This window comes from Bufo gargarizans, chromosome 2 (assembly GCF_014858855.1).
Source record: "Bufo gargarizans isolate SCDJY-AF-19 chromosome 2, ASM1485885v1, whole genome shotgun sequence".
In the NCBI taxonomy this organism is placed as follows: Eukaryota; Metazoa; Chordata; class Amphibia; order Anura; family Bufonidae; genus Bufo; species Bufo gargarizans.
Window position 1 is genome coordinate 310,259,750 of NC_058081.1, and position 21,786 is coordinate 310,281,535.

The window sequence follows — 21,786 nt, forward strand, 5'->3', positions numbered from 1 at the left end:
TTTCGTTGAGTTCCTCCAGGGTATATGGATTGTTAGCGAACACTTTCTGGTTTAAATTTCCCCACAGATAAAAATCGCATGTGGACAAGTTTGGGGAATGTGGTGGCCATAACCCCTTGCTCACAGTTCCCTCCTCCGTAAACAGTTCATGAACCCGTGCCAGTGAGTTTTGTGGGGTGAGGCATGTCGCCCCATCTTGTTGGAAAAAGCAGGACATTTTTCCTTCTGGTTTTAGTTGGTTGTAAAACTGTACAAAGATGTCCAGGTAAATTTATGGTATTCTCAGTTGATTTGAAGAAAATTGGGCCCACTATTCATGTTCATGACACTGCGCACCAAATGCCAATTTTCTGGTCATGAAATGGTGTTTCATGAGTCAAATGGAGATCTCCTGTGGACTAGTATTCTGGGGATTTCCGTGACCTGATAAATGAAACCAAGCCTGGTCAGTCATGAAGTACAGCAATAGGTCCAAATGTCTGAGCAATCATAGTCAGCAACCAAGTCCAGTAATTTACACATTTAGCTTTGACTCTTTCAGTTCCTGCACACACAATATTCAGTATGGTTTCAAGTTCAGAGATTTTGGCGCTCGCCAACACGTCGTTTGTGATACACCAACTTGCTGAGACAGTCTTCAGCCGTCCTGATCGATGGAGGCCTCGGTTTCTTCACCGTTTAGCTGGTGGTTTTGTTCCTGGGTACTTGTCGGGAAAGGTCTCTTGCATTTCCTTAATCAATCTGTTTCACATATAGCCTTCCACAATCACTATTCGCTGTTGCAGGGGGAACACAATTTTTCTGACACAATAGGCCACTCTCATCAAACTGATTAATAAATCAGTCTTAGTTGCCCATAGCAACCACAGGGCTCTGAAAAACTGAAAGCTGAGCTATGGTTACTATGGACAACTAAGACAAATTTACTAGTAGGCAGTTTAATTTGGAGAACTGACACGAAGGACTCTTAGCGGAGCAGGCAGATGCAGGAGCCGCTCCACTCGGCTAATCCTGGCATAGCACATGGGTACAGAGCACCCATGTGCTATGCCAGGAGTTGGTAATCCTCCGGGGGGCTGGAGCAGCAAAATGCGCTCCTGCCCATACTCCCTGCTTATTGCGCCCCATTTATAAAGTGTGTACAGCCTGTCAGTTTTAAGCACAAAGGGAATGGTGTACTTTAGGCAGGGAAAATTCTAATAAAATACAAAATCCATTAATAAAGTAGAAAAACTTTTATTAGGGCTTATTAAAAATGTACTCAAAGACTTAGTTACTCTTTAAGGAACCTTTAGACCTCAGCTTTACCAATCAACGTTTTATTTTTTGTATGACAACCTGATGTTTCTGCTACTATATATTGATCTATACCAATGATGGTGATTTGTTCACTTTATGACACTTTGCTGGTATTGTATTGTACTGTGTTGCGTTGAAAATGCAATATGACATTAAAAATATTTATAAAAAAAGTTACTCTAAACAATAATTTTGTTGCCTCTGCCAGATTGTGTGCATATAAAAGTCTAATTTCTCCTCATAAACTAATACTTCTGATATTTCAGATGTTTCTTTTCTGTTTTCAGTTTTTAAATATTTATTCTCCTGTCAGCAGTTCTGCCAGATTTCTCCATATTGTTGGAAACATACCTTCAACAGAAGCACATAGAACATTGCCTCCTGTCGTTAAATCTAATTTAGACCAAGGAATCACATTTGAAATGTAATAAGTAGAATGGAAGAATCTTCAGATTGCAGATTCTTCTCTTTTATCATTATTATTTATTTTGTTTTTGACATAGGTGGCTTTGAAAACCATTTTGGAATCTTTAAAGCATTGTAATATTGCTACTTATGAACCAGTATTTTCTGTTATTCCTAAAATAAGTAAATATTTGTGGGCATTAGATCTGTGGGCACCAGTCTTTGCAACTTTAAAGGGGTGCCCAAGAAAAATATTCAGCAGTTTTTAAACTAGGACCTGGATCAGAATACTTTTGTAATAGCGTGAAATTAAAAATGTAGTAAAGCCACTGGGTTATTCAGTAAATTCTATCTGTATAGCACCACCTGGTGTTTGTTCTCTTTCTTATTCCACCTCGCGGAAGTGGACGCACATGCTCAGTTTCTCCAGAGCTATGATCTGGAGAGTGTCACGGTCTCTCCCGTGACCGGGGTCAGAAGATCTAAGAGACTGGCTGCACGTGATGTGATCTGACAGCCTGTTTGGTTTCACTTGTTTCTGTGTAGTTGCTGGTTTTGACCACACCTCTTGTCTCAGGTGTAGCTTAAGTGGTCATTCCAACTCCTCTATTTAGTCTGGTCTCATCCATCATGCTATGCGGTTGATATCTCCTTTCTGGTTGTGGAAGTGCTGGTGTTTGGTTCTCCCCTGAGTTCCTGCTTGTCCGCGTACTTCGGAGTTAAAGGGAACCTGTCATCTGGATTTGGGGTATAGAGCTGAGGACATGGGCTGCTAGATCGCCTCTAGCACATCCGCAATACCCAGTCCCCATAGCTCTGTGTGCTTTTATTGTGTAAAAAAAACGATTTAATACATATGCAAATTAACCTGAGATGAGTCCTGTCCCTGACTCATCTTACATACAGGACTCATCTCAGGTTAATTTGCATATGTATCAAATCGGTTTTTTTACACAATAAAAGCACACAGAACTATGGGGACTGGATATTGCGGATGTGCTAGAGGCCATCTAGCAACCCATGTCCTCAGCTCTATACACAAAATCCCGGTGACAGGTTCCCTTTAAGTGTCTTTTCCCTATTTCTTGTTTGTTGTATTCCCCTATCTTTTGGTATTAGGCCTGAGGGAGTCTCCTGTTCCTTCAGCTGGGAAGGAACAGGTTATCTTTTGTTCTGACACTATTTCCATGGCCCTTTAGGGTCAGATAGGGCTCTAGGTTCCTGCATATGAACATTCCTACCATCGAGGTCTGTTCATACTGATAGTAGTCAGGGCTCGGTTTAGGGATTCATTAGGTGGTGACTTTTCCCTTCCCTAGTTTCCAGGCCTAGTACCCCTTCCCTTCCCTCTTGTGTTCTGTGTGAAGTTTACTACCCACACCACGCCGTGACATAGAGAGGACACATCCCCTTGATCTAAATCTAGTAGATCAATTGGAGCAATGAATGGGAAGATCTCTGAATCCATGTAAGGTACAGGGATGGTTCTTGTTTTGTTAGAAAGGCATTTTTGTGTACTATATTATGTCTGATTTTCATTTTTTTACACTAATCATGGGATAACCCCTTTAAATATGTGCCAGGTTTTTTCTATTTAGTGGCAATATTCCACCCATCTTGTAAGAGTGAGTTTTTAATGGCAGTGTAGCATACTGGATTTGTTGCCCCAAGAGATTGCAATCAGCAAATAAGCATGTGCATAGAAGTGTGGAATGTGACCTATTTTACTATCCTATTCCCAGAAATGGCTCATAGACTGACTACTGTACATATGGCATTCCATATTACAGAATTTCTCATTCTAGAAAGATAACATATTGAATTCTAAGGGTTTACTTACTGAATATTTTTAAGAACATTCCCCATTAATGTCTTTATACAGTATGTGGGTAACTGGGGAACCCTGCCAGTAAATTCGGTCTAAATTTTGTGCTTGATAACATAGGGAAAAGGTTGACTAGTTTCACTGTGTAGTTATGAAAATGTAATTTTCTGTGGGAATTATGGAGAAGATAAACATTGTAAGGCCAACCACAAAAAAGTCAGGTTTATTCCTTACATTTTTTGTATTTTCATCAAATCTACCCTTCATAATTTTAAAGTGGTGTTACATAATGGCTGTCTTCTCCCCATTATTACCAGCTTCTAATTTATGATGTAATCACTTACTTTCTTAGCACTACAAATTCTTTCTAAATATGAGTGTCATTTATCTAGCTTCGATATTTCACATTTGTGTGTACATTTCACTACGATTATATATTTTTATATTATTGTTGCTTAACTTTTTAGGTAATTGAAGTGCTTTCTAATTTCTAGGTATGCCCATGGTAGCAGAGGGACAGTTAGGTTTTCTGGAACTTAGGAGAAAGATTATTCACTCCAAACAACTGTAGGAGGAGTGCCTGGTGGCAGTCAAGTCAGGATATTGTCTTCATTGGACATTGGACTTTGGTCATTCTCATTATTTTGCGAGTGAAGTGACCAGGGGCCGATTTGCCATCACCTTACAGGGAAATTTCCCGGTGGGCCGATGCCCAGGGGGGCGACTATGCCCTCCTCATGGCCATCCAGTGGAAGTTTTTGGGGGTGTATTTTGTGCTGCTGGAAGTATTTTGGGAAGAACTGTGGTATTTGGCTCTGTTAGGGTGGTATAATGTGCCACAATATGGTATTGCTGGCCCTGCCTTCCATCAGTGTGGACCTGCAGTGGATATAAAAAGTCTACACACCCCTGTTAAAATGTCAGGTTTCTGTGCTGTAAAAAAATGAGACAAAAAAAAAATCATTTCAGGGATCTCATTGTTAAAAGGTCAGTCAGAAGAAGAGTACAAAATAATTTCCAAGGCATTAGATATACCATGGAACCCAGTGAAGACAGTCATCATCAAGTGAAGAAAATATGGCACAACAGTGACATTACCAAGAACTGGACGTCTCTCCAAAATTGATGAAAAGACGAGAAGAAAACTGGTCTGGGAGTCTACCAAGAGGCCTACAGGAACATTAAAGGAGCTGCAGAATTATCTGGCAAGTACTGGCTGTGTGGTACATGTGACAACAATCTCCCGTATTCTTCATATGTCTGGGCTAGGGGGTAGAATGGCAAGAGGAAAGCCTTTTCTTCCGACAAAAAACATCCAAGCCAGGCTACATTTTGTAAAAACACATTTGAAGTTTCCCAAAAGCTTGTGGGAAAAGGTGTTATGGTCTAATGAAACCAAGGTTGAACTTTTTAGCCATAATTCCAAAAGATATGTTTGGTGCAAAAACAACACTGCACATCACCAAAAGAACACCATACCCACAGTGAAGCATGGTGGTGGAAGCATCATGCTTTGGGGCTGTTTTTCTTCAGCTGGAACTGGGGCCTTAGTTAAGCTAGAGGGAATTTTGAACAGTTCCAAATACCAGTCAATATTGGCACCAAACCTTCAGGCTTCTGCTAGAAAGCTGAACATGAAGAGGAACTTCATCTTTCAGCATGACAACGACCCAAAGCATGCATCTAAATCAACAAAGGAATGGCTTCACCAGAAGAAGATGAAAGTTTTGGAATGGCCCAGCCAGAGTCCAGACCTGAATCCGATTGAAAATCTGTGGGGTGATCTGAAGAGGGCTGTGCACAGGAGATGCCCTTGCAATCTGACAGATTTGGAGTGTTTTAGCAAATAAGAGTGGGCAAATCTTGCCAAGTCAAAATGTGTCATGCTGATAGATTCATACCCAAAAAGACTGAGTGCTGTAATAAAATCAAAAGGTGCTTCAACAAAGTATTAGTTTAAGGGTGTGCACACTTATGCAACCATATTATTTTATTTTTATATTTTTTCTTCCCTCTACCTAAAAGATTTCAGTTTGTTTTTCAATTGAGTTGTACAGTTTATAGGTCACATTAAAGGTGGAAAAAATTCTGAAATGACATTTTAACACAGGTGTGTAGAATTTTTATATCCACTGTAACTACAAAACGGGGCCACTTTTAGTATTTTTTCCAGGGCCACTTTAAGTTCCCAGTCCGCCCCTGGAAGTGACCATCAGTAAACTTAATTATCCCCCTCAACTGAATAAAACACCCAATTGCCGAAGTAGCCAGCTGCTCCACGGTGCACTTCTTTCAGCAGCAATCAGCAGTTTTTATCAACAGACACTGCTGTGTGTCCAGTGGGGCTGCTGTTTGTGTTGAGCCGCTGCCACAGCAATTTGGTGTTTTCTTCCGTGAACAGATGCGCTCTGGTGCCACTATACACCGAATAAAGCTACTGACAGAAGTTTTGTATGTGTCAGGTCGATTTCACAGCAGTAAGTTGTTGGTGAGGTTGTGATTTATGTTTTTCAGGCTTATGGCGGGTGACTCTTTGTGTATGAAACACTGACTGTACAGGCTAGTGCCACCCACTATCCTATCATACCTCCCAAGTGTCTCTCTTTTGGAGGGACAGTCCCTCTTTTTGACCCATGTCCCTCTTTGATCCTTAAATGTCACTCTTTTTGACCTGGGGAATTATTGCATAAATGTGCATCAATAAATTTGCAGAATTTCTCCTTACTAAACTATCTATATTGTTTCTACCTGTATATTAGATATATTAGACCACAACTTCATTATTTTGCGCAATTTGTACCTTAAAATTATCTATAATCTGATGATTTATGTGCTAATATTTAAATAGATATTGAAACACAAGAAATGAAATTATCCCAGTACAAAAAATAAAGGAACTTGCACTCACCTAACCGATCCCCAGCTGCTGCAGTTCTGACTAAGTGAGTAATTATGCTTTGCGCGGAATTAGAGGCCTGGCCTAGTATGAAACAAATTCCCACGATGCACGCAGCACATATTGTCCCTCTTTGCGATTTTCAAATGTTGGGAGGTATGCCCTGTTCTAATTGTGCCACACTCCTCTGCCCCCAGCTAGTTCAGTGATGGTAGAATCTTTGATGTTTATGATGGAGGAGCCACCACTACAGCTTTAAGACTTTAGAATTGAGCAGTTCTTATTATCCTTTCCCCGTTGAATGAATAGCCCCCGGACATTTAGGAGGGGGAAACATGGCAATATTGACATGAAAAAAGGTCCCTGAAAAAAACTGGTTTCACTTTAGAATCTTATCGCTCAATAGAACCAATAGCCGAAAGCAGAGATACAGCAAAGGCTAAATATAAGAACAAGAGAAAAAGTAAATCCCCTGAAAGAATAGAAGTGAAAAACCCTATAGTAAGAGGGTGAAATGAGCCAAGAAGATGACAGTAATAGAATCAATGTATACAACAGAACATGTTGGGTGGTGGGAAAGGCAGTGCAGGTCAGGATCGGAACTATTATTAGCTGATGTTTTGGAGGGAAAATTCTTCCCGCCGTTTTCAGGATCTCTGGAAAGAATTGCTCTGCCCGGTGATCAGCTGTTTGATTGGTCAGTTTATCTGACCTATTTTTATCCCCAAGATCCAGGTAAGTTTGCCCGAACCCTGGAGACAATATTATGATTGGTTGGTCGGGAGGGGTCTAGGATGTTATCTACATCCTGCCCATGGAGCTGGATAATACGTGCCCCGCCCGCCCACCCTCAGGTTGTTTGTTTTGTTGTGCATATAGTTTATATTATAAAAAAAAAAAAAGAGAGGCCATGGTTTTGTTGTAAGGGTGATTTTAATAGTCATGGGATGGACTCGTATGTACAGTTAATATCTAGTGGAGTCTGAGTTTGACTAGGCTCATGTAAGTTTAAAGTTAAAGTTGTTATTTAGTTTAGTAAACAGGCCATGGCCATTTACCTCCACTCTCTGGGGGGTGTTTTTTATTATTTTTATGTGTTTCTGTTTTAGATATGTATTTGGCACATATATGGCATGCATTGCCATGTGTACAATTTCCTTGCTCTATGTAAACCAGCTGCAAAGTTTTCAGCTAATGTCATCGAGAGCTGGAAGAAAACGGCAAATAATCTTCTTGTCGGTCAAGACTAAACGCAAGATGTGGATTTATAATTAGCAATGCAAACAAGTTTACCTGATATTATTAGGGATATATAAAGTATTTATTACCTGTTCAAAATACATAGAAAATTTCATGTAAGGCCACTTGCCCATTATAGATGTTACTGTAGTACTGAGTACTGGTTTTCCAGATTTTATGTTTATAGGCTTATATCAGGGTTAACCAAATATCAGCATTCATTACATCTAGAAATTTACTGCTAGCTTCTAATTTTTGGGTTACTTTTTGGTGATGTCTACTGTAGTTCTTATTGCTCATGGAGTGGTCTAACTGGCTTATATAGAAATATCTATGTATTTGTCCAGGCATCTGGTTTGTTGGAGAGTATGGCATGTTACGTTATCAAATTCTTATTGCTATGCATAATAAATGGTGCTAGGTGCAGCTTGCTTTTTTACAGTGTATCACCCAGTCATCTAGGTTAAATAAGAAGTTAGCTCATGCAAATGAAAGCATCCATCTTCTGTCTCCTTTGTATTTTGGTTCATTATGCATGCATTTTTCTTCAGAGACTGAGGAAGGAGATTGATTAGACTATAAGTTTATAGAGGGGATGCTACTGATTTGCATTTTCTTGCTCTTTACTTTGACTTTGAGTATTGATTGGCAGGTAAGCTTTATCAAGTTATCTGGTCACAGCAGTATAGATATCTGTTCTATGCAGCGTAGTTAAGGTAGGAAATGCATAGCTTCTTTCACACATATTTTACAAATGTCCGGCAAATTACACTGAATAGACCACAAGTAGAATGTGCAGCCCAAGACAAGTTGGTAGATGGGCTCACATATTTGAATGATATATATTTCAAGATATTGTGAAATATAATTTTTCTTTTGTTGTAGTGTTCCTGCTTCACTTTCTTCTGGTTGACAAGAACACATTCTACTCATTGACATTGTTCCCAATTCCACTGCCATTAGTAGGTAACACTGATGACCTCCTTAAAAGGGGTTCTTCGGGAATTAAGAAAATAAAATTACTGAAAATACTTAAATATAAAAAAATATATATATATAAATAAATTCCCAAATACCTTTCATTAATTCTAACAGCTCATTTTGTCTGGGGAGCAATCATTAGTAGAAATAAAATAGCCGCCATGCTATTAGTATAGACAAAACCTGTCCTAATCACACAGCAGCACAAGTTACTTTAGAACACTGAGCTAAAGAGCTGCCTCATCCTCCTGTCTGCTCTGCTTGTCAGGGATTATGATTAGGGATGAGTGAATCGACTTCAGATAAAACATCCGAAGTCAATTCGCATAAAACTTCGTTCTAATACTGTACGGAGCAGGAGGTCTGTACAGTATTAAAATGTATTGGCTCCGATGAGCCGAAGTTATTGCTTCGCGCATTAACTTCATAAATTAATTTGTACTGTAAAATACCATTTCCCGAACTTGGGTTCGGTTCCAAGACTTCGCAAAACAATAACTTCGGCTCATCAAAGCCAATACATTCTAATACTGTACGGACCTCCTGCTCCATACAGTATTAGAACAAAGTTTTATGCAAATCAACTTCGGATGTTTCATCCCAAGTCGATTTGCTCATCCCTAATTATGATCCTGAATACAGCTGATAAAATGAATCTCTGTAGGAATGGAGTTCATGAGGAGCCATTAAGTACAGAATGGAGGTGGGGATGTAGTTGATAAGCAGCACTTGTATGCAGTCTCCATTACCACAGCCCCACATTGCCACATTCTGTCCTGTCCGTCCACTTTGTACTTCATGTCTCCTCATGAAATCCATTCATACATTCTCCTGCATTCAATATACATTAACAAACGTATATTGAATGCATTGAACATATATGTTATAGTACAATGGGCGTCATCCATTTTACATGTTTACATAGTACTGTTGAAAAATACCTATGTCCCTCAAGTTCAACCGAGGGATGGGAGGCAATGTGAATTTTATATTCCTCTTCTCAAGACTTCATAAATGTAATTTTTTTTGTTCTTATAACTAATTATTACTTTTATTGCTGTTCTTTGTACTTTTTCCAGCTCTAGGGCATCCTTTCTATGGACTAGTGCTCAAAACTGAACTGCATATTCCTTAAAGTGTAAAACCCTGCCCAGCCATGCAAAGAGTCTAGTCAAGTCCCAGCCACAACAACTAATGTACATGAATGTGTTCCTCCAGTACAGGGTACTCAAGCTCCCCCATTTTGCTAGCTAGACATCTGGCATTTGTGAACATACAGTAGATTTTAAAGGGGTTGGCCACTTTCTGGCTACTGTCGACCAGTGTGTTTGTAAGATAATTATATGACTAATATACTTAGTGTCGGGGCGGGCTCACCTTGCTTAGGGGCCCACTGGGGGATTCACCTGTACCCCTGTGGGCCAGTCCGAGCCTGAATATACTAATATATCTTTGTTGAAATTCTGCACCATCTTCTATATTTCATAAGGTATTTGTTGACCAAGTCTATTGTGCTGTCCACACAGAGGTCCTGTCCATAAAATGGCTGTTAATGGAGGATCATGTGACCAGGGAACTCACTCTGCGTGCTTCATTCAAATGCACTGCACCTAACATCTTCACCTGCACAGTTGGTGCAAGTTCACTGTGTTAGAATGGAGGAAGCTGAGTCATGTGTCTGGTCACATGACCCTCCATCAGCAGCCATCTTATGGACAGGCAGTGTGAACAGCACAGATTTGCCCACCAAAGGCTATATTAGAAAGTGCCATATCGTCATCTTACATACACATTGGTCAACAGTTTGAAAGTGGCCAACGGCTTTAAGTGGCTACTACTTTTCCACATCCAGTTTCTGGAATATATAATCTCTTGAGATTTTACAGGCACATTGGTCTTCTGTATTAGTAACATGTGGCTCTCCTTATCCCTTGTTCTAAACCTCACTCCATAATCTATTTCTCCAGCCACCGACATTTTCTGCCCCCTCTTTGACTTATCTACGACTTTATTTCTGCCTTATCATCCCTCTTCATTCCTAGCTTAAATACTCCGCTACAGTGCTTTCCCCATACAATAAACGGATACCATAAATGCAGTGTGACTGTAGTCTAGACTATAGAAATGTGTTTCCCCCTTGATCAGGGGAATGTAAAAAAATAAAAAATAAAAACGCTAAAGCATGAACAAATCTGCCCTAAGTAGGAAAAAAATCCTAGGAGTGATGATGAGATTGCATCAACTATCAAATAAGATTTCTAGACCTTTCAAGCCTTGATGTCATGTTCTTCTACGAAGGTGTCTAAAGGATGTAGATTAATTATATTGTTTAATAGTGTTATATATTTTATAATATGCTACAATAAACCAATTGAGTATAAATGTATATGTGAGGTAAGCCTACAGACAAGTCGAATGTTCTCTGTGGGGTGTGATTACAGGTGATGAAAGATTTGGTAACCGCAGGATCACCGTTAATTCCAGAGTAAGATGAAGGGTGCGTGGTTCCAATTTAGTATATAATCATTGAAATCCAATTGAAGAGCAATTCTATAGGAATAAATTGCCATTGTATACAAACCTCGGCTACAATTCTTTCTGAAAGGAAAGGTTTAAATTATGCATATGTATATTCAGTACTTGCAGATAGATTGTCCAGAACATTAACCCTCTCCCAGGCTTTGGCTGGTGTTGAATCTTGCAGAATCTGCATGACTATATGAGGAATTTAGTTGGCAGAAAGAAATGCTGCAACACCTCTGAGCATTGCACCAAACTGGAAATGTCGCAGGTGATGTAACCAAACAGCAATGTCTGTAATAATGGGGACATAACTGAGAGTTTTATCTGCCTCTCAAGGTGCGTGTTCAAGTTACAGTTTGGAGTGACCGGGGCTCTGTGCAATCTCTACCCCTAAACTCAGCAGTGAACTGGGAACTTAGGCTACTTTCACATTAACGTTTTTTTGCGGATCCGTCATCGGTCAGCAAAAACGCTTCCGTTACAATAATACAACCGCATGCATCCGTCATGAACGGATCCGGTTGTATTATGCCTTCTATAGCTTTTATAGCCTTGTCTTGAACACCATTGAAAGTCAATGGGGGACGGATCTGTTTTCTATTGTGTCAGAGATCCGTCTTGCTCTGCACCACATCAAGGACGTTTTTCTGTCTACGATGGGGATGCAACCAACTGGAACAGAATGCATTTTGGTGCAGTTCAGTTTTGTCCCCATTGACAATGAATAAGGACATATCGGAAGCATTTTCTTCCGCTATTAAAATTTTATGGCAGATCTCAATAGCGGAATTGAAAACGCTAGTGTGAAAGTAGCCTTAGAGACCCTGGGAAAAAACACACAAGTGTCCCCCATGTTGTAGGCAGGTCCAGATTGACTGGGCAATATAACACTATTAGCCAGGGCCATTAGAAGTAGATGGGACCAACACAAGTAGGTGGGGTCAGCAATACCATTGTGCTGCACTAAATAGAGTTCCAGCAGAACCAAATACCACAGTGCAGCACAAAATAGCTGCCCCTCTGGGGTGGCCCATAATAGCTTCTATGTTCTGTCCTCCTCCTCCACCAATTATCTATAATTAAGATATGGAGCAGAGGCTTAGAAGGTGAGATGCAGGCCACAGCACCATGCCAGCCCGGCTCTCAGCATGCTGCCTGGACATCCTCTAGTAATGACCAGGCCTGTGGCATGACATGACTGTGTCCCTGCACCATTTGTACACTGACAAATATGTTATACTTGTGGCGTATGAAGGTGTATGAAGGTGAGCAACAGGACACAGAGCCATGGGCTCCCGTGTTCTGCCACAGTATCCTGGGACAGAGATACAGCTGAATTCAGGAGGTGGACCTGCAGCCACTGGCCAGGTACATGAGTATCTGATGCTCTTAGTGGCAGAGAAGAGAGGCCCACGGTGACATTTCCCTGTAGGGTCTATGGCCAATCCACCCCTGCCTATACTAAGTAGTAGTAAACATTTATTCCAAGACTTAGGCTACATTCATGCAGGAAAAACATGTTCCACTTTTCCCCCCATAAACAGTGGCACTCTTTTCCATGAGCAGGGTTTTTGACATTGCAGCTCAGCCCCAATTGTCCTACTGAACCACTGCTAAGGGCCACAATAAGGCTGGGACTACTCAGCAACATATATCACATGATCACAAGTCGCCAAAGGAAAGCCGCCAAAACAACTTTCTGACTCGCAACTATTTCAAGGCTGCAATTTAGGCTACTTTCACACTGGCGTTTTGGCTTTCCGTTTGCGAGATCCGTTCAGGGCTCTCACAAGCGGTCCAAAACGGATCAGTTTTGCCCTAATGCATTCTGAATGGGAAAGGATCCGCTCAGAATGCATCAGTTTGCATCAGTTCAGTCTCCATTCCGAGTTGTATGACGAAACTGGCACACAATGTAAGTCAATGGGGACGGATCCGTTTTCACTGACACAATCTGTCACAATAGAAAACTGATCCATCCTCCATTGACTTTCAATGGAGTTAATGACGGATCCGTCTTGGCTATGTTAAAGATAATACAAATGGATCCGTTCTGAACGGATCTGTCTGTGCAGATGCATGACGGATCCGCACCAAACGCGTGTGCGAAAGTAGCCTAGCTGTAAAAAAAAATTAAAAAAGGCAAATCACTGTCTCATGCAACTTGCATTGTGCTCTGCATTGGTCTATGATTGCAAAGTTGCTTGCAACTTTTGACCAAAAATCCAAAAAATCCACATGTCACATTGGGACCCCATGTAATGCAACATTGCAAGCTTCATACCATGTCAGCCATATCTCCATTTGGCCCCAGCCTAAAACTTAAATGAGTATTACCATCTGAGAATTTTTATAGTATATCAAATATGTCATAAATGTCTGATGGATGGAGGACACCCAAATATTGGGGTAATGGTGGTCACCTTCTCTGACAATAAGCACTAGCCTAGCTGGAAAAAAAATTTGGGTCACCCCCAGACGAAGGTACGCCGAAACGCACGTTGGGGTTGGCGCCATCCTGGAGGAGACACAGTATGGGTAATTGTCCTATGTTCTCTGACTTTAATGAATTGTTTGCATTTGCACTTTATTGATTCTTGTAATATCATGATGGACTGTACATGGACTTATATCCACTGTATGTTTCCTCCAGTGATGGCGTTTTTTATCTCCTGCACCATTGTCTTTTAATCATGTTTGTCAACTTATTTGTGATGTTTGTAATAAAGTATCGATTCATTATAAGCGGTCTGGCATTATTGTGCATGGTAAAATCAATGCCGACTACATGTGTTTTTTGTCCTATATCACTTAGATTTAGGTGTACCTTTTTATATTCCTTATTCCTCCCTTCCATTACTGGCAGCTCAGCACCAAATTCACCACTCTACCTTGCTTGAGAAAGGGTGCCCAAGCCCAAAACATGGCTTGCAGTTTTTATATGTTGACACAGGATCTTCGATAAAATTAATTGCATCTTTACCGTTCCTCACTCAGGACATATCTGTATTACCAGTGATCCATAAAAAAATTGACACCTGGGGGCAGACACCACCAGCGGCAGATTGGCCATAGCCCTTACAGGGAAATTTCCCGGGGGGGCCACCTGGGCCCTCCTCATGACCAGCCACTGGAAGTTTTTGGGGATGTATTTTGTGCTGCTGGCAGTATTTTGTGATGGACGGTGGTATTTGGCTCTGTTGGGTAGGAATAATGTGCCAATATGGTATTGCTGGCCCTGCCTTCCACCAATTTCGACCCAAATACAAAACAGGGCACTTTTAGTGGGTTTTTTTTCAGGGCCACTTTAGGTTCCCAGTCTGCCCCGGGCACCACCTCCCACATAAGGCTATAGGGTGTGCAACTTCTAGCTCTGTTTTCCTTCCATTAGAGAGTACTGGTGATTTGCTATCATTTTCTCTGAATGAATGCTCTTGATAAAATCCATGTCTTTTTTTTATTTTATTTATTCTGATAACTCTTAATTTAGTTGAGATGTTGATCTTTTAAATGAAGTCCATTATTTCAAGTAACTATTTCTGCATGATAAAATAACGCTTTTACAAAGTTATTAAGCAAATAAATAGAGTCAAGACTCTTCTGTTCGACTGGAAAGGAGCTAATCTCAAGCTGAGCAGAAGATAATTGGCTTTGAACTCCAAGGTTACTGCTGCTGAGTGTTCCGCCATGGATCACACCACTTTTTTTTATGTTTGCTCCAGCTAAAGGACACCCATGTTTTAATCTAGCCAAAGTATAATATAATCAAAATATGCATCTACAAAGGTTTATTGGCTTTGATGACCTCCTGTCTTGCCAGAGAACAAGCTGAAAAAGATGTATGACTGCAAAGCGGAGGAATAAAGCATCCTTCCATTTAGAGAAAGTAAAGCCAGACAACATAATTAAGACCTTCGGTAAATTGAAATCATAAAGCTGACTGTTCACCCTTCATGGTCGCTCACCCACTTACTGGCGTTATGTGTTGCTTATTAGTGTGTGAAAGTAGGAAACTTTGCTTTCTGCTATTTAGTGGAATACTTTTCAGAACGACTTTCCTTTCTTATATGGCGTCATTTTCTGAAGGCCTGATAAATAGGATGGAGTAAAATGGGGCAGTGCCATTTATCACTCTGTGGTAATAAGAAAACCACCTCTCTGTCTCATTTATTGCAAATCAGGTTGTGTGGAAACAGTTCTGAGATTCCACTTTAATGATATCCATAATTTTCCTTTTAACAGAAGAGTTCAAGGGCTCAACAATAGTTGAATTAATGAAGAAAGAAGGCACCACACTAGGGCTTACAGTGTCAGGTGGAATTGACAAGGATGGGAAGCCAAGAGTATCAAACCTGCGTCAAGGAGGAATCGCTGCTAGGTAATCTCCTACATACTCCAGCCCAAAGACCTGGAAAGTCGGAATGTGGTAGTGGCACCAAACCAGATGGTTCATTCAGTGTACTATTCTGTCCATTTCTTACTGGAAGGCTGCTACTGAGGTATCCGTATTATCGACCAAGATAATTGGTATTGTGTTTTTCACAGATAGCTTGGCTTTGAAATAAGAAAGTGTTTACTCAGTCAATAAAATAATTGTACCCGATTACCCATGGAATATTGATAACTGTATGTGTTTTCTCCTAAACTGAAGTTTTCCAAAAAGACAATGAAGTGCATTGTATAAAGGTACATGTCAAGTTATAGAAGTCTTTGCACAGCTATCTGTTCATTCATTTAAAAAATAAAAAAACGTTAAAATGGTTGTGCAAAAATGAGGGGTGGGGGTTGGCAAACCTTAATTTGGCAGAACCTGTAAAGGAAAGATTACTTACTTGCTTCCCGGTGCTATCTCCCCGCTCCTTCTCCTCCAGGTCCGAGATGTGCCACAGGGCTCCCTTGATGTCAACCTCTGGTATGACATCTCCGCAGCCATTCACTGCTCATGGTGTTGATAGGCTCTTCTTACATCATGACAAATGGTCACATGATGCAAGGGGATCCGATCTCCGTCACAGCCTGATGTCAAACCAGATGTTGACATGGTGGGAACCCACTGGAGCATCGTAGGCCTGCAGAAGAAGAAGAAGAAGCAGGGAACCAGTGCCAGGAAGCAGGTAAGTAATCTTTCCTGTACAGGTCCTGCAAGTTGGGGGGTTTGCTAACCCCCCACATTCTTTCATAACCCCTTTAGGGAGCATATTGGGCTTCAATAGCTGTTTAGCCGACAACTATTCTTAACAGACTCCCCATATGCATGCACATTTGTTTCGACTATAAGTGTATGTATTGTCAGTAGGGAGATAGGATTCTGTCAGCAGTTTTAACCATGTTAAACTGCTGACTGTACTAGGTAGGGGTTTTGGGACAGCAGTGTAAATATACTTTTTGTGGAGCTTTTATTATGAGTAGTGTGACTTTAAGTGTGGGTGCGGTAAATGCGGTGGAGTCCACAGCATTTACAGTACAAGCAAAGTGGATTAGATTTAAAAAATCTCATCCACACACTGTGGAGAAAAACACACAGCATAAACTGACTTTCTTTGTAGGTTTGCAATCTGCAACATGTTCAATTATGTTGCAGTTTTTACCATTGCAATGCGAAATTTAATAGCCCCATGGGACCCGCTGGGATCCCGGCAGCGTTGTCACTGTGAAAAGCAGTTTTTGCAGCAGCAGTTTTCCTTTCAATCCACTGTGGACTGTACACATGTAACCCCACCCTTAGGGTCCATTCACACGTACGTTGTTTGTTTCCTGATCTGTTCCGTTTTTTGCTGAACAGATCTGGACCAGATCTGTACCCATTCATTTTCAATGGGTCCTGAAAAAAATCGGACAGCACAATGTCAGATTTTTTTTTCAGGACCCATTGAAAATGAATGGGTACAGTTCTGGTCCAGATCTGTTCCGCAAAAAACGGAACAGATCAGGAAAGAAACAACGGACGTGTGAATGGACCCTTATTCCGTCAGTTTCTCCTCCAGTTAGTGCCCAAGAGGTGGTGCTTCACAGTGAAGTTAAGTCTGCACCGAGCTTCTCCATCGCTCCTCCCCTCTGCTCTGACAACTGTAGCAGCCAGGAAACCTCTACTGCTGTTGTGAAGCTGGTCAATGCAGACAGCACTTCACTTTGACCTACCACTTCCTGGGTACTTGCAGTAGCAGAGCCTGGCAGAATAAAAGTTCATACTCACACTACTCCTGATGAAAAAAACTCTACAAAAGGTACTGCTGTACTGCTCTCCCCTGCCCCTACCTTTTGGTAAACTGCTGAACTGCTGACAGACACCCTTTAATGAACTTAAAGGGGTTGTCTTGCCATAAGAAATTAGCGGGTTGATTATCCGAACAATAGGGACCGACTGCTATCACAAGGATGGGGTGGAGGAGTCCCTGGAGTATGTATCCGTGGTGATGGTAACCAGAAAAAGACCACTTGAAAACCTTATAGGAAAAAATTCACTTCCATATATAGAGGATGAATTATTATCTGCATGGAATTTTTATGTAGGCTTTTTTTGTGGCTTTTTTTTTCATAGAACCAGCAGTAAGACATGCATGCTTCCTCCCCATTCAAGTCTGTGGGACTGCTGGAGATAGCCGTGTGCTGTACTCTGCCTCTCTTTGACAGTCTATATGGTTGAATGTGTGACAGCTAATTAATTCACTCCAGGATTCCAGCAGCTCATTTTTGTGATTGTCGGAAGTCCCAACAGTCTGACCCCCAACGATCAGGTCCTTATTCGCTATCTTACTTCTCATAGTTGGACAACCCCTTTAATATAATAAGGTGGACAGCGGCTGCAGACAGTCAATATTCTAACATTTAACGCTTGACTGTACAAGATACCATATAGATATGTGAAGAAATCCATCAGCAATCAGGGACATTCACTTTAAAAGCCTTCTACACTCTGACTGATATGTAGATCCCAGAAGGGATTAGGTTTAACTGATGATCAAAAGACAATAACCACAGCTACAATACTCTATAAAACTCGTTATTCCAGTTTATCAAAACATTCAATTAATAATTCTTTATTTCATTGCATTTATTGTTTTATTATGTCAGTGGCAGTGTAAAATCCATATACACAGGTAAAATAACATTGATTCTATGAGCTTTGATGTACATTAGTAAAGATTTAGTAGCTGAATATAACACTTGGAAAAGCTAGCCTTTGTTGACCTTTTCTGGGGCTGTCAGTAATTCAGTAATCCGTATGTGGTCTGTTCAGCAGCAGTCAATGTTCTTCTGGTGGCGACGGCGAGCTCTGAAACACATTATTTAGTTGTGGGATATGATTATACGTTTCCAGCAGTACTAAACAGCTATGCTTAAGACCCAAATATTTCCATAGCAACACGCATGCTACTACAGCTAATGCTGATTGAGCATCAACTTTTCTTGGCAACTCTGATATTGTTACTAGAGTTGCCTGTCATTTTGAGCCTGGAAAAAGAAAATCCCAGTCCCCAAGTTTTGGGCTAGAGGAATGCTATCTTGGTTGTTTGCAGTTTTAATTAACGCAAAACATACTAACATTCCAGTGTACTCCAGCTTCTAATCATAAATAGGTTTAATCTATTTTTTCTGGGATTTTTGTTACCATTTTTGACATTGCTTAGATCAACGTTATTTGACCTTACATGGTCTCCTGTGTTTATTGAGACGTAATATATAACTGTACTTTAAGAAAAATAATAATAAAGCTTAATATAAAAGGATTGTGTCATCAGGAATGACCTGTTTAAATCACATTTTTATGTTAAGCATGTTAAACATACTAAACATGTTTTTTTAATGAAAGACCGTAGCACTCCAAATACATACTGGATTTTTTTGAGAGTTTTGGGTGATTTTTTATTTTATTTTCCATGCCGCTATAAATATATATATATATATATATATATATATAGAAAGAAGAATGACACCGCAGCACTCCGTTTAGTGAAAAAAGTGGGACCCTTTATTCACCTATGCCACGTTTCGGTCCGCTTGCTGGGACCATTTTCAAGCCATTTGCTTGAAAATGGTCCCAGCAAGCGGACCGAAACGTTGCATAGGTGAATAAAGGGTCCCACTTTTTTCACTAAACGGAGTGCTGCGGTTTCATTCTTCTTTCTATTTGACACACCTTGGTGAGGTGACTCCACCGCTGGCACCCATACCATCTACTACCAGGAGTGCTGCCTTGAATTTCCATTTATATATATATATATATATATATATCTGTACACATAATATCTGTACAGATAACTTTTCAGTAGCCATCATATTATTATCATAGGCAGAATTACAATGACAGATATCACATTTGTATAGATAACCTAGGATCCACTATTCACAATAGGTGATATCACCTCCCTTCTCACCTCTGCACATGTTACAGATCATGCCTCCTCCATAGAAATCAATGGGGTCAGCTCCTGTCCATTGTGTCTAGGGCCCATGTGGGTGCACTCAATGAACAGGAAGTCTTAGGCTAGGTCTACACGATGACATTTGTCGCGTGAAATTTTGTTGCACCAATGTCGCGTGACAATTTTTATAATGGCAGTCTATGGTGTCGCACTGCAACATGCGACATGCTGCGACTGCGACGCGACAGTCGCAGAAAATCCATTCAAGATGGATTTTTCTGCGACTGTCGCGTCGCAGTCGCAACATGTCGCATGTTGCAGTGCGACACCATAGACTGCCATTATAAAAATTGTCGTGCGACATTAGTGCAACAAAATGTCGCGTGACAACTGTTGCGCCCTATCTGTCGCGCGACAAATGTCGTCGTGTAGACCTAGCCTTAACACAGTATTTTAGGCCTAGTGGCCAGAATACTGCATGATTTTAAGAGTTAAACTAGGGACATAAAACATCAAAAATAAAAATCACCAAACATTCTAAAAACACATTTAACATAAAATTTAGACAACAGGTCATTTTCTGGTGATACATTCCTTTTCTGTTGGTAAGATGTCTATAGTATAGCGTAAAACTGTGCCAGTCTGACAGACAAGTGTTCTTTACAGAAGTGACCAACTGAATGTGGGAGATTATATCAAATGCGTGAATGGCATCAACCTTACAAAATTTCGCCATGATGAGATCATCAGCCTTCTGAAGAATGTCGGCGAACGAGTGGTTCTTGAAGTGGAGTATGAGCTTCCTCCTGTGTGTAAGTAAATGAGGTCACATTTCATGATGTGGCGACCTTAAACTGTGAATGTGGAGAATAACGACTTTGATATATTCCAGTTATTACCAATATAGTATAATTAGAGGGGGCTTTCCAGGATTCATATATTGATGACCTATTCTCAGAATAGGTCACCAGTATTTGATCGGTGGGGGGTCCAACTCCTGGCAACCCCACCAATTGGGCCGTGGCATTCCATTGAGCACTGTGGCCTCTTCATAGGTCAGTGATGTCCTGCTCATTGGTCACTTGGTCTCAATGTAGTTATGTCCCATTCAAGTAAATGGGTCTGTGCTGCAAAACTTTGTATAGTGCTGTGCTTGGTTAGCTGAGAGGGGGCCGAATCGTGCTGCGGCCTCTTGAATTAATTGATCGGGGGGGTGTTGGACCCCCATGATCAGATATTGATCAACTATCCGGAGTATAGATCACCAACATAGGAGTCCTGGAAAACCAGTGGATCACTTTATTTATCATGTTGATGTCGTAGATACGGCACATTCATTTGTCAAATATTGTTGGTACAGACTGTAAATGTGAAAAATCCCGACGGGGTGCATATCCTGTGGGAAGCCAGTTACATGTGTCGTTGTATCAGTTTGTTCAGCACTTGGATCAAGAAGCAGAGAAAATTACCAGAAAGCAAAACGCCCTTATTTTATTATATACATTATATAGCAGAGAGGAAGTCTGGAAGGTACGAGTTCAGCAGCGGATCTCTCCAGTACCCAATAAGTGCTGGAGAGTCCTCATATTGATGAGCTCCTGCTGACCTGACCTGTTTTTCCTTTTATAATTAGTGGCAGGGGGCAGGGAGAGGCTGGGTCTTTAGGAATATGAGGACTCCCTGGCTTACGCTCTGTGTTGAACAGCTTCAGTATGTCTGTTTTACTCATTTCAGATTAAAAAAAATTCTTTCATTTAATTTTTAATCAGTGTGGTCCCTTGGATCTTGGCTAACAAATAATTCTATGAACTTGTCGTTGCCCTTATGCGAGACATTTAGGGGCACATTTATTAAGACAGGCATTTTAGACGCTGGTCTTAATAAAGCCCTAAGCTGCCGGTGGTTCTGACGAAGTTATGATGAGGCGCCGGCCTCTACATAACTTCGTCGGATCTTCCCCCAGTTCTAAATATAAGCCAGCTTCCTTGCTGTCTTACATTTAGACCAGGCATGCTCAACCTGCGGCCCTCCAGCTGTTGCAAAACTACAACTCCCATCATTCCCTGACAGCCTACAGCTATCGTCCTACAGAAGGACATCGTGGGAGTTGTAGTTTTACAACAGCTGGAGGGCCGCAGGTTTAGCTTGCCTGATTTAGACCATTATTCTACACCTGCAACAGGCGGAGGAAATGGTAAATGAGACAGACTTGCCAGCCTGTCCCTGCCCACGCCACAAGGAGAGCGGGGAGAAGT

The 21,786-nt window shown here is 40.9% G+C and overlaps 1 protein-coding gene across 12 annotated transcripts in view; it reads left to right on the top strand.

The window, feature by feature from the left end:
* Positions 1–21,786, top strand: part of GRIP1 (glutamate receptor interacting protein 1) — a 522,445-nt gene that overhangs the window by 388,436 nt on the left and 112,223 nt on the right. For 10 of the 12 annotated variants that reach the window (XM_044280469.1, XM_044280465.1, XM_044280466.1 and 7 more), the window contains exons 3-4: positions 15,411–15,546; positions 20,198–20,343. The exons of the other annotated variants lie outside the window; for them this stretch is intronic. In XM_044280469.1, coding sequence (XP_044136404.1) covers positions 15,411–15,546; positions 20,198–20,343 — 282 coding nt within the window. The remainder of the gene's footprint in view (positions 1–15,410; positions 15,547–20,197; positions 20,344–21,786) is intronic. 12 annotated transcript variants of the gene reach the window in all.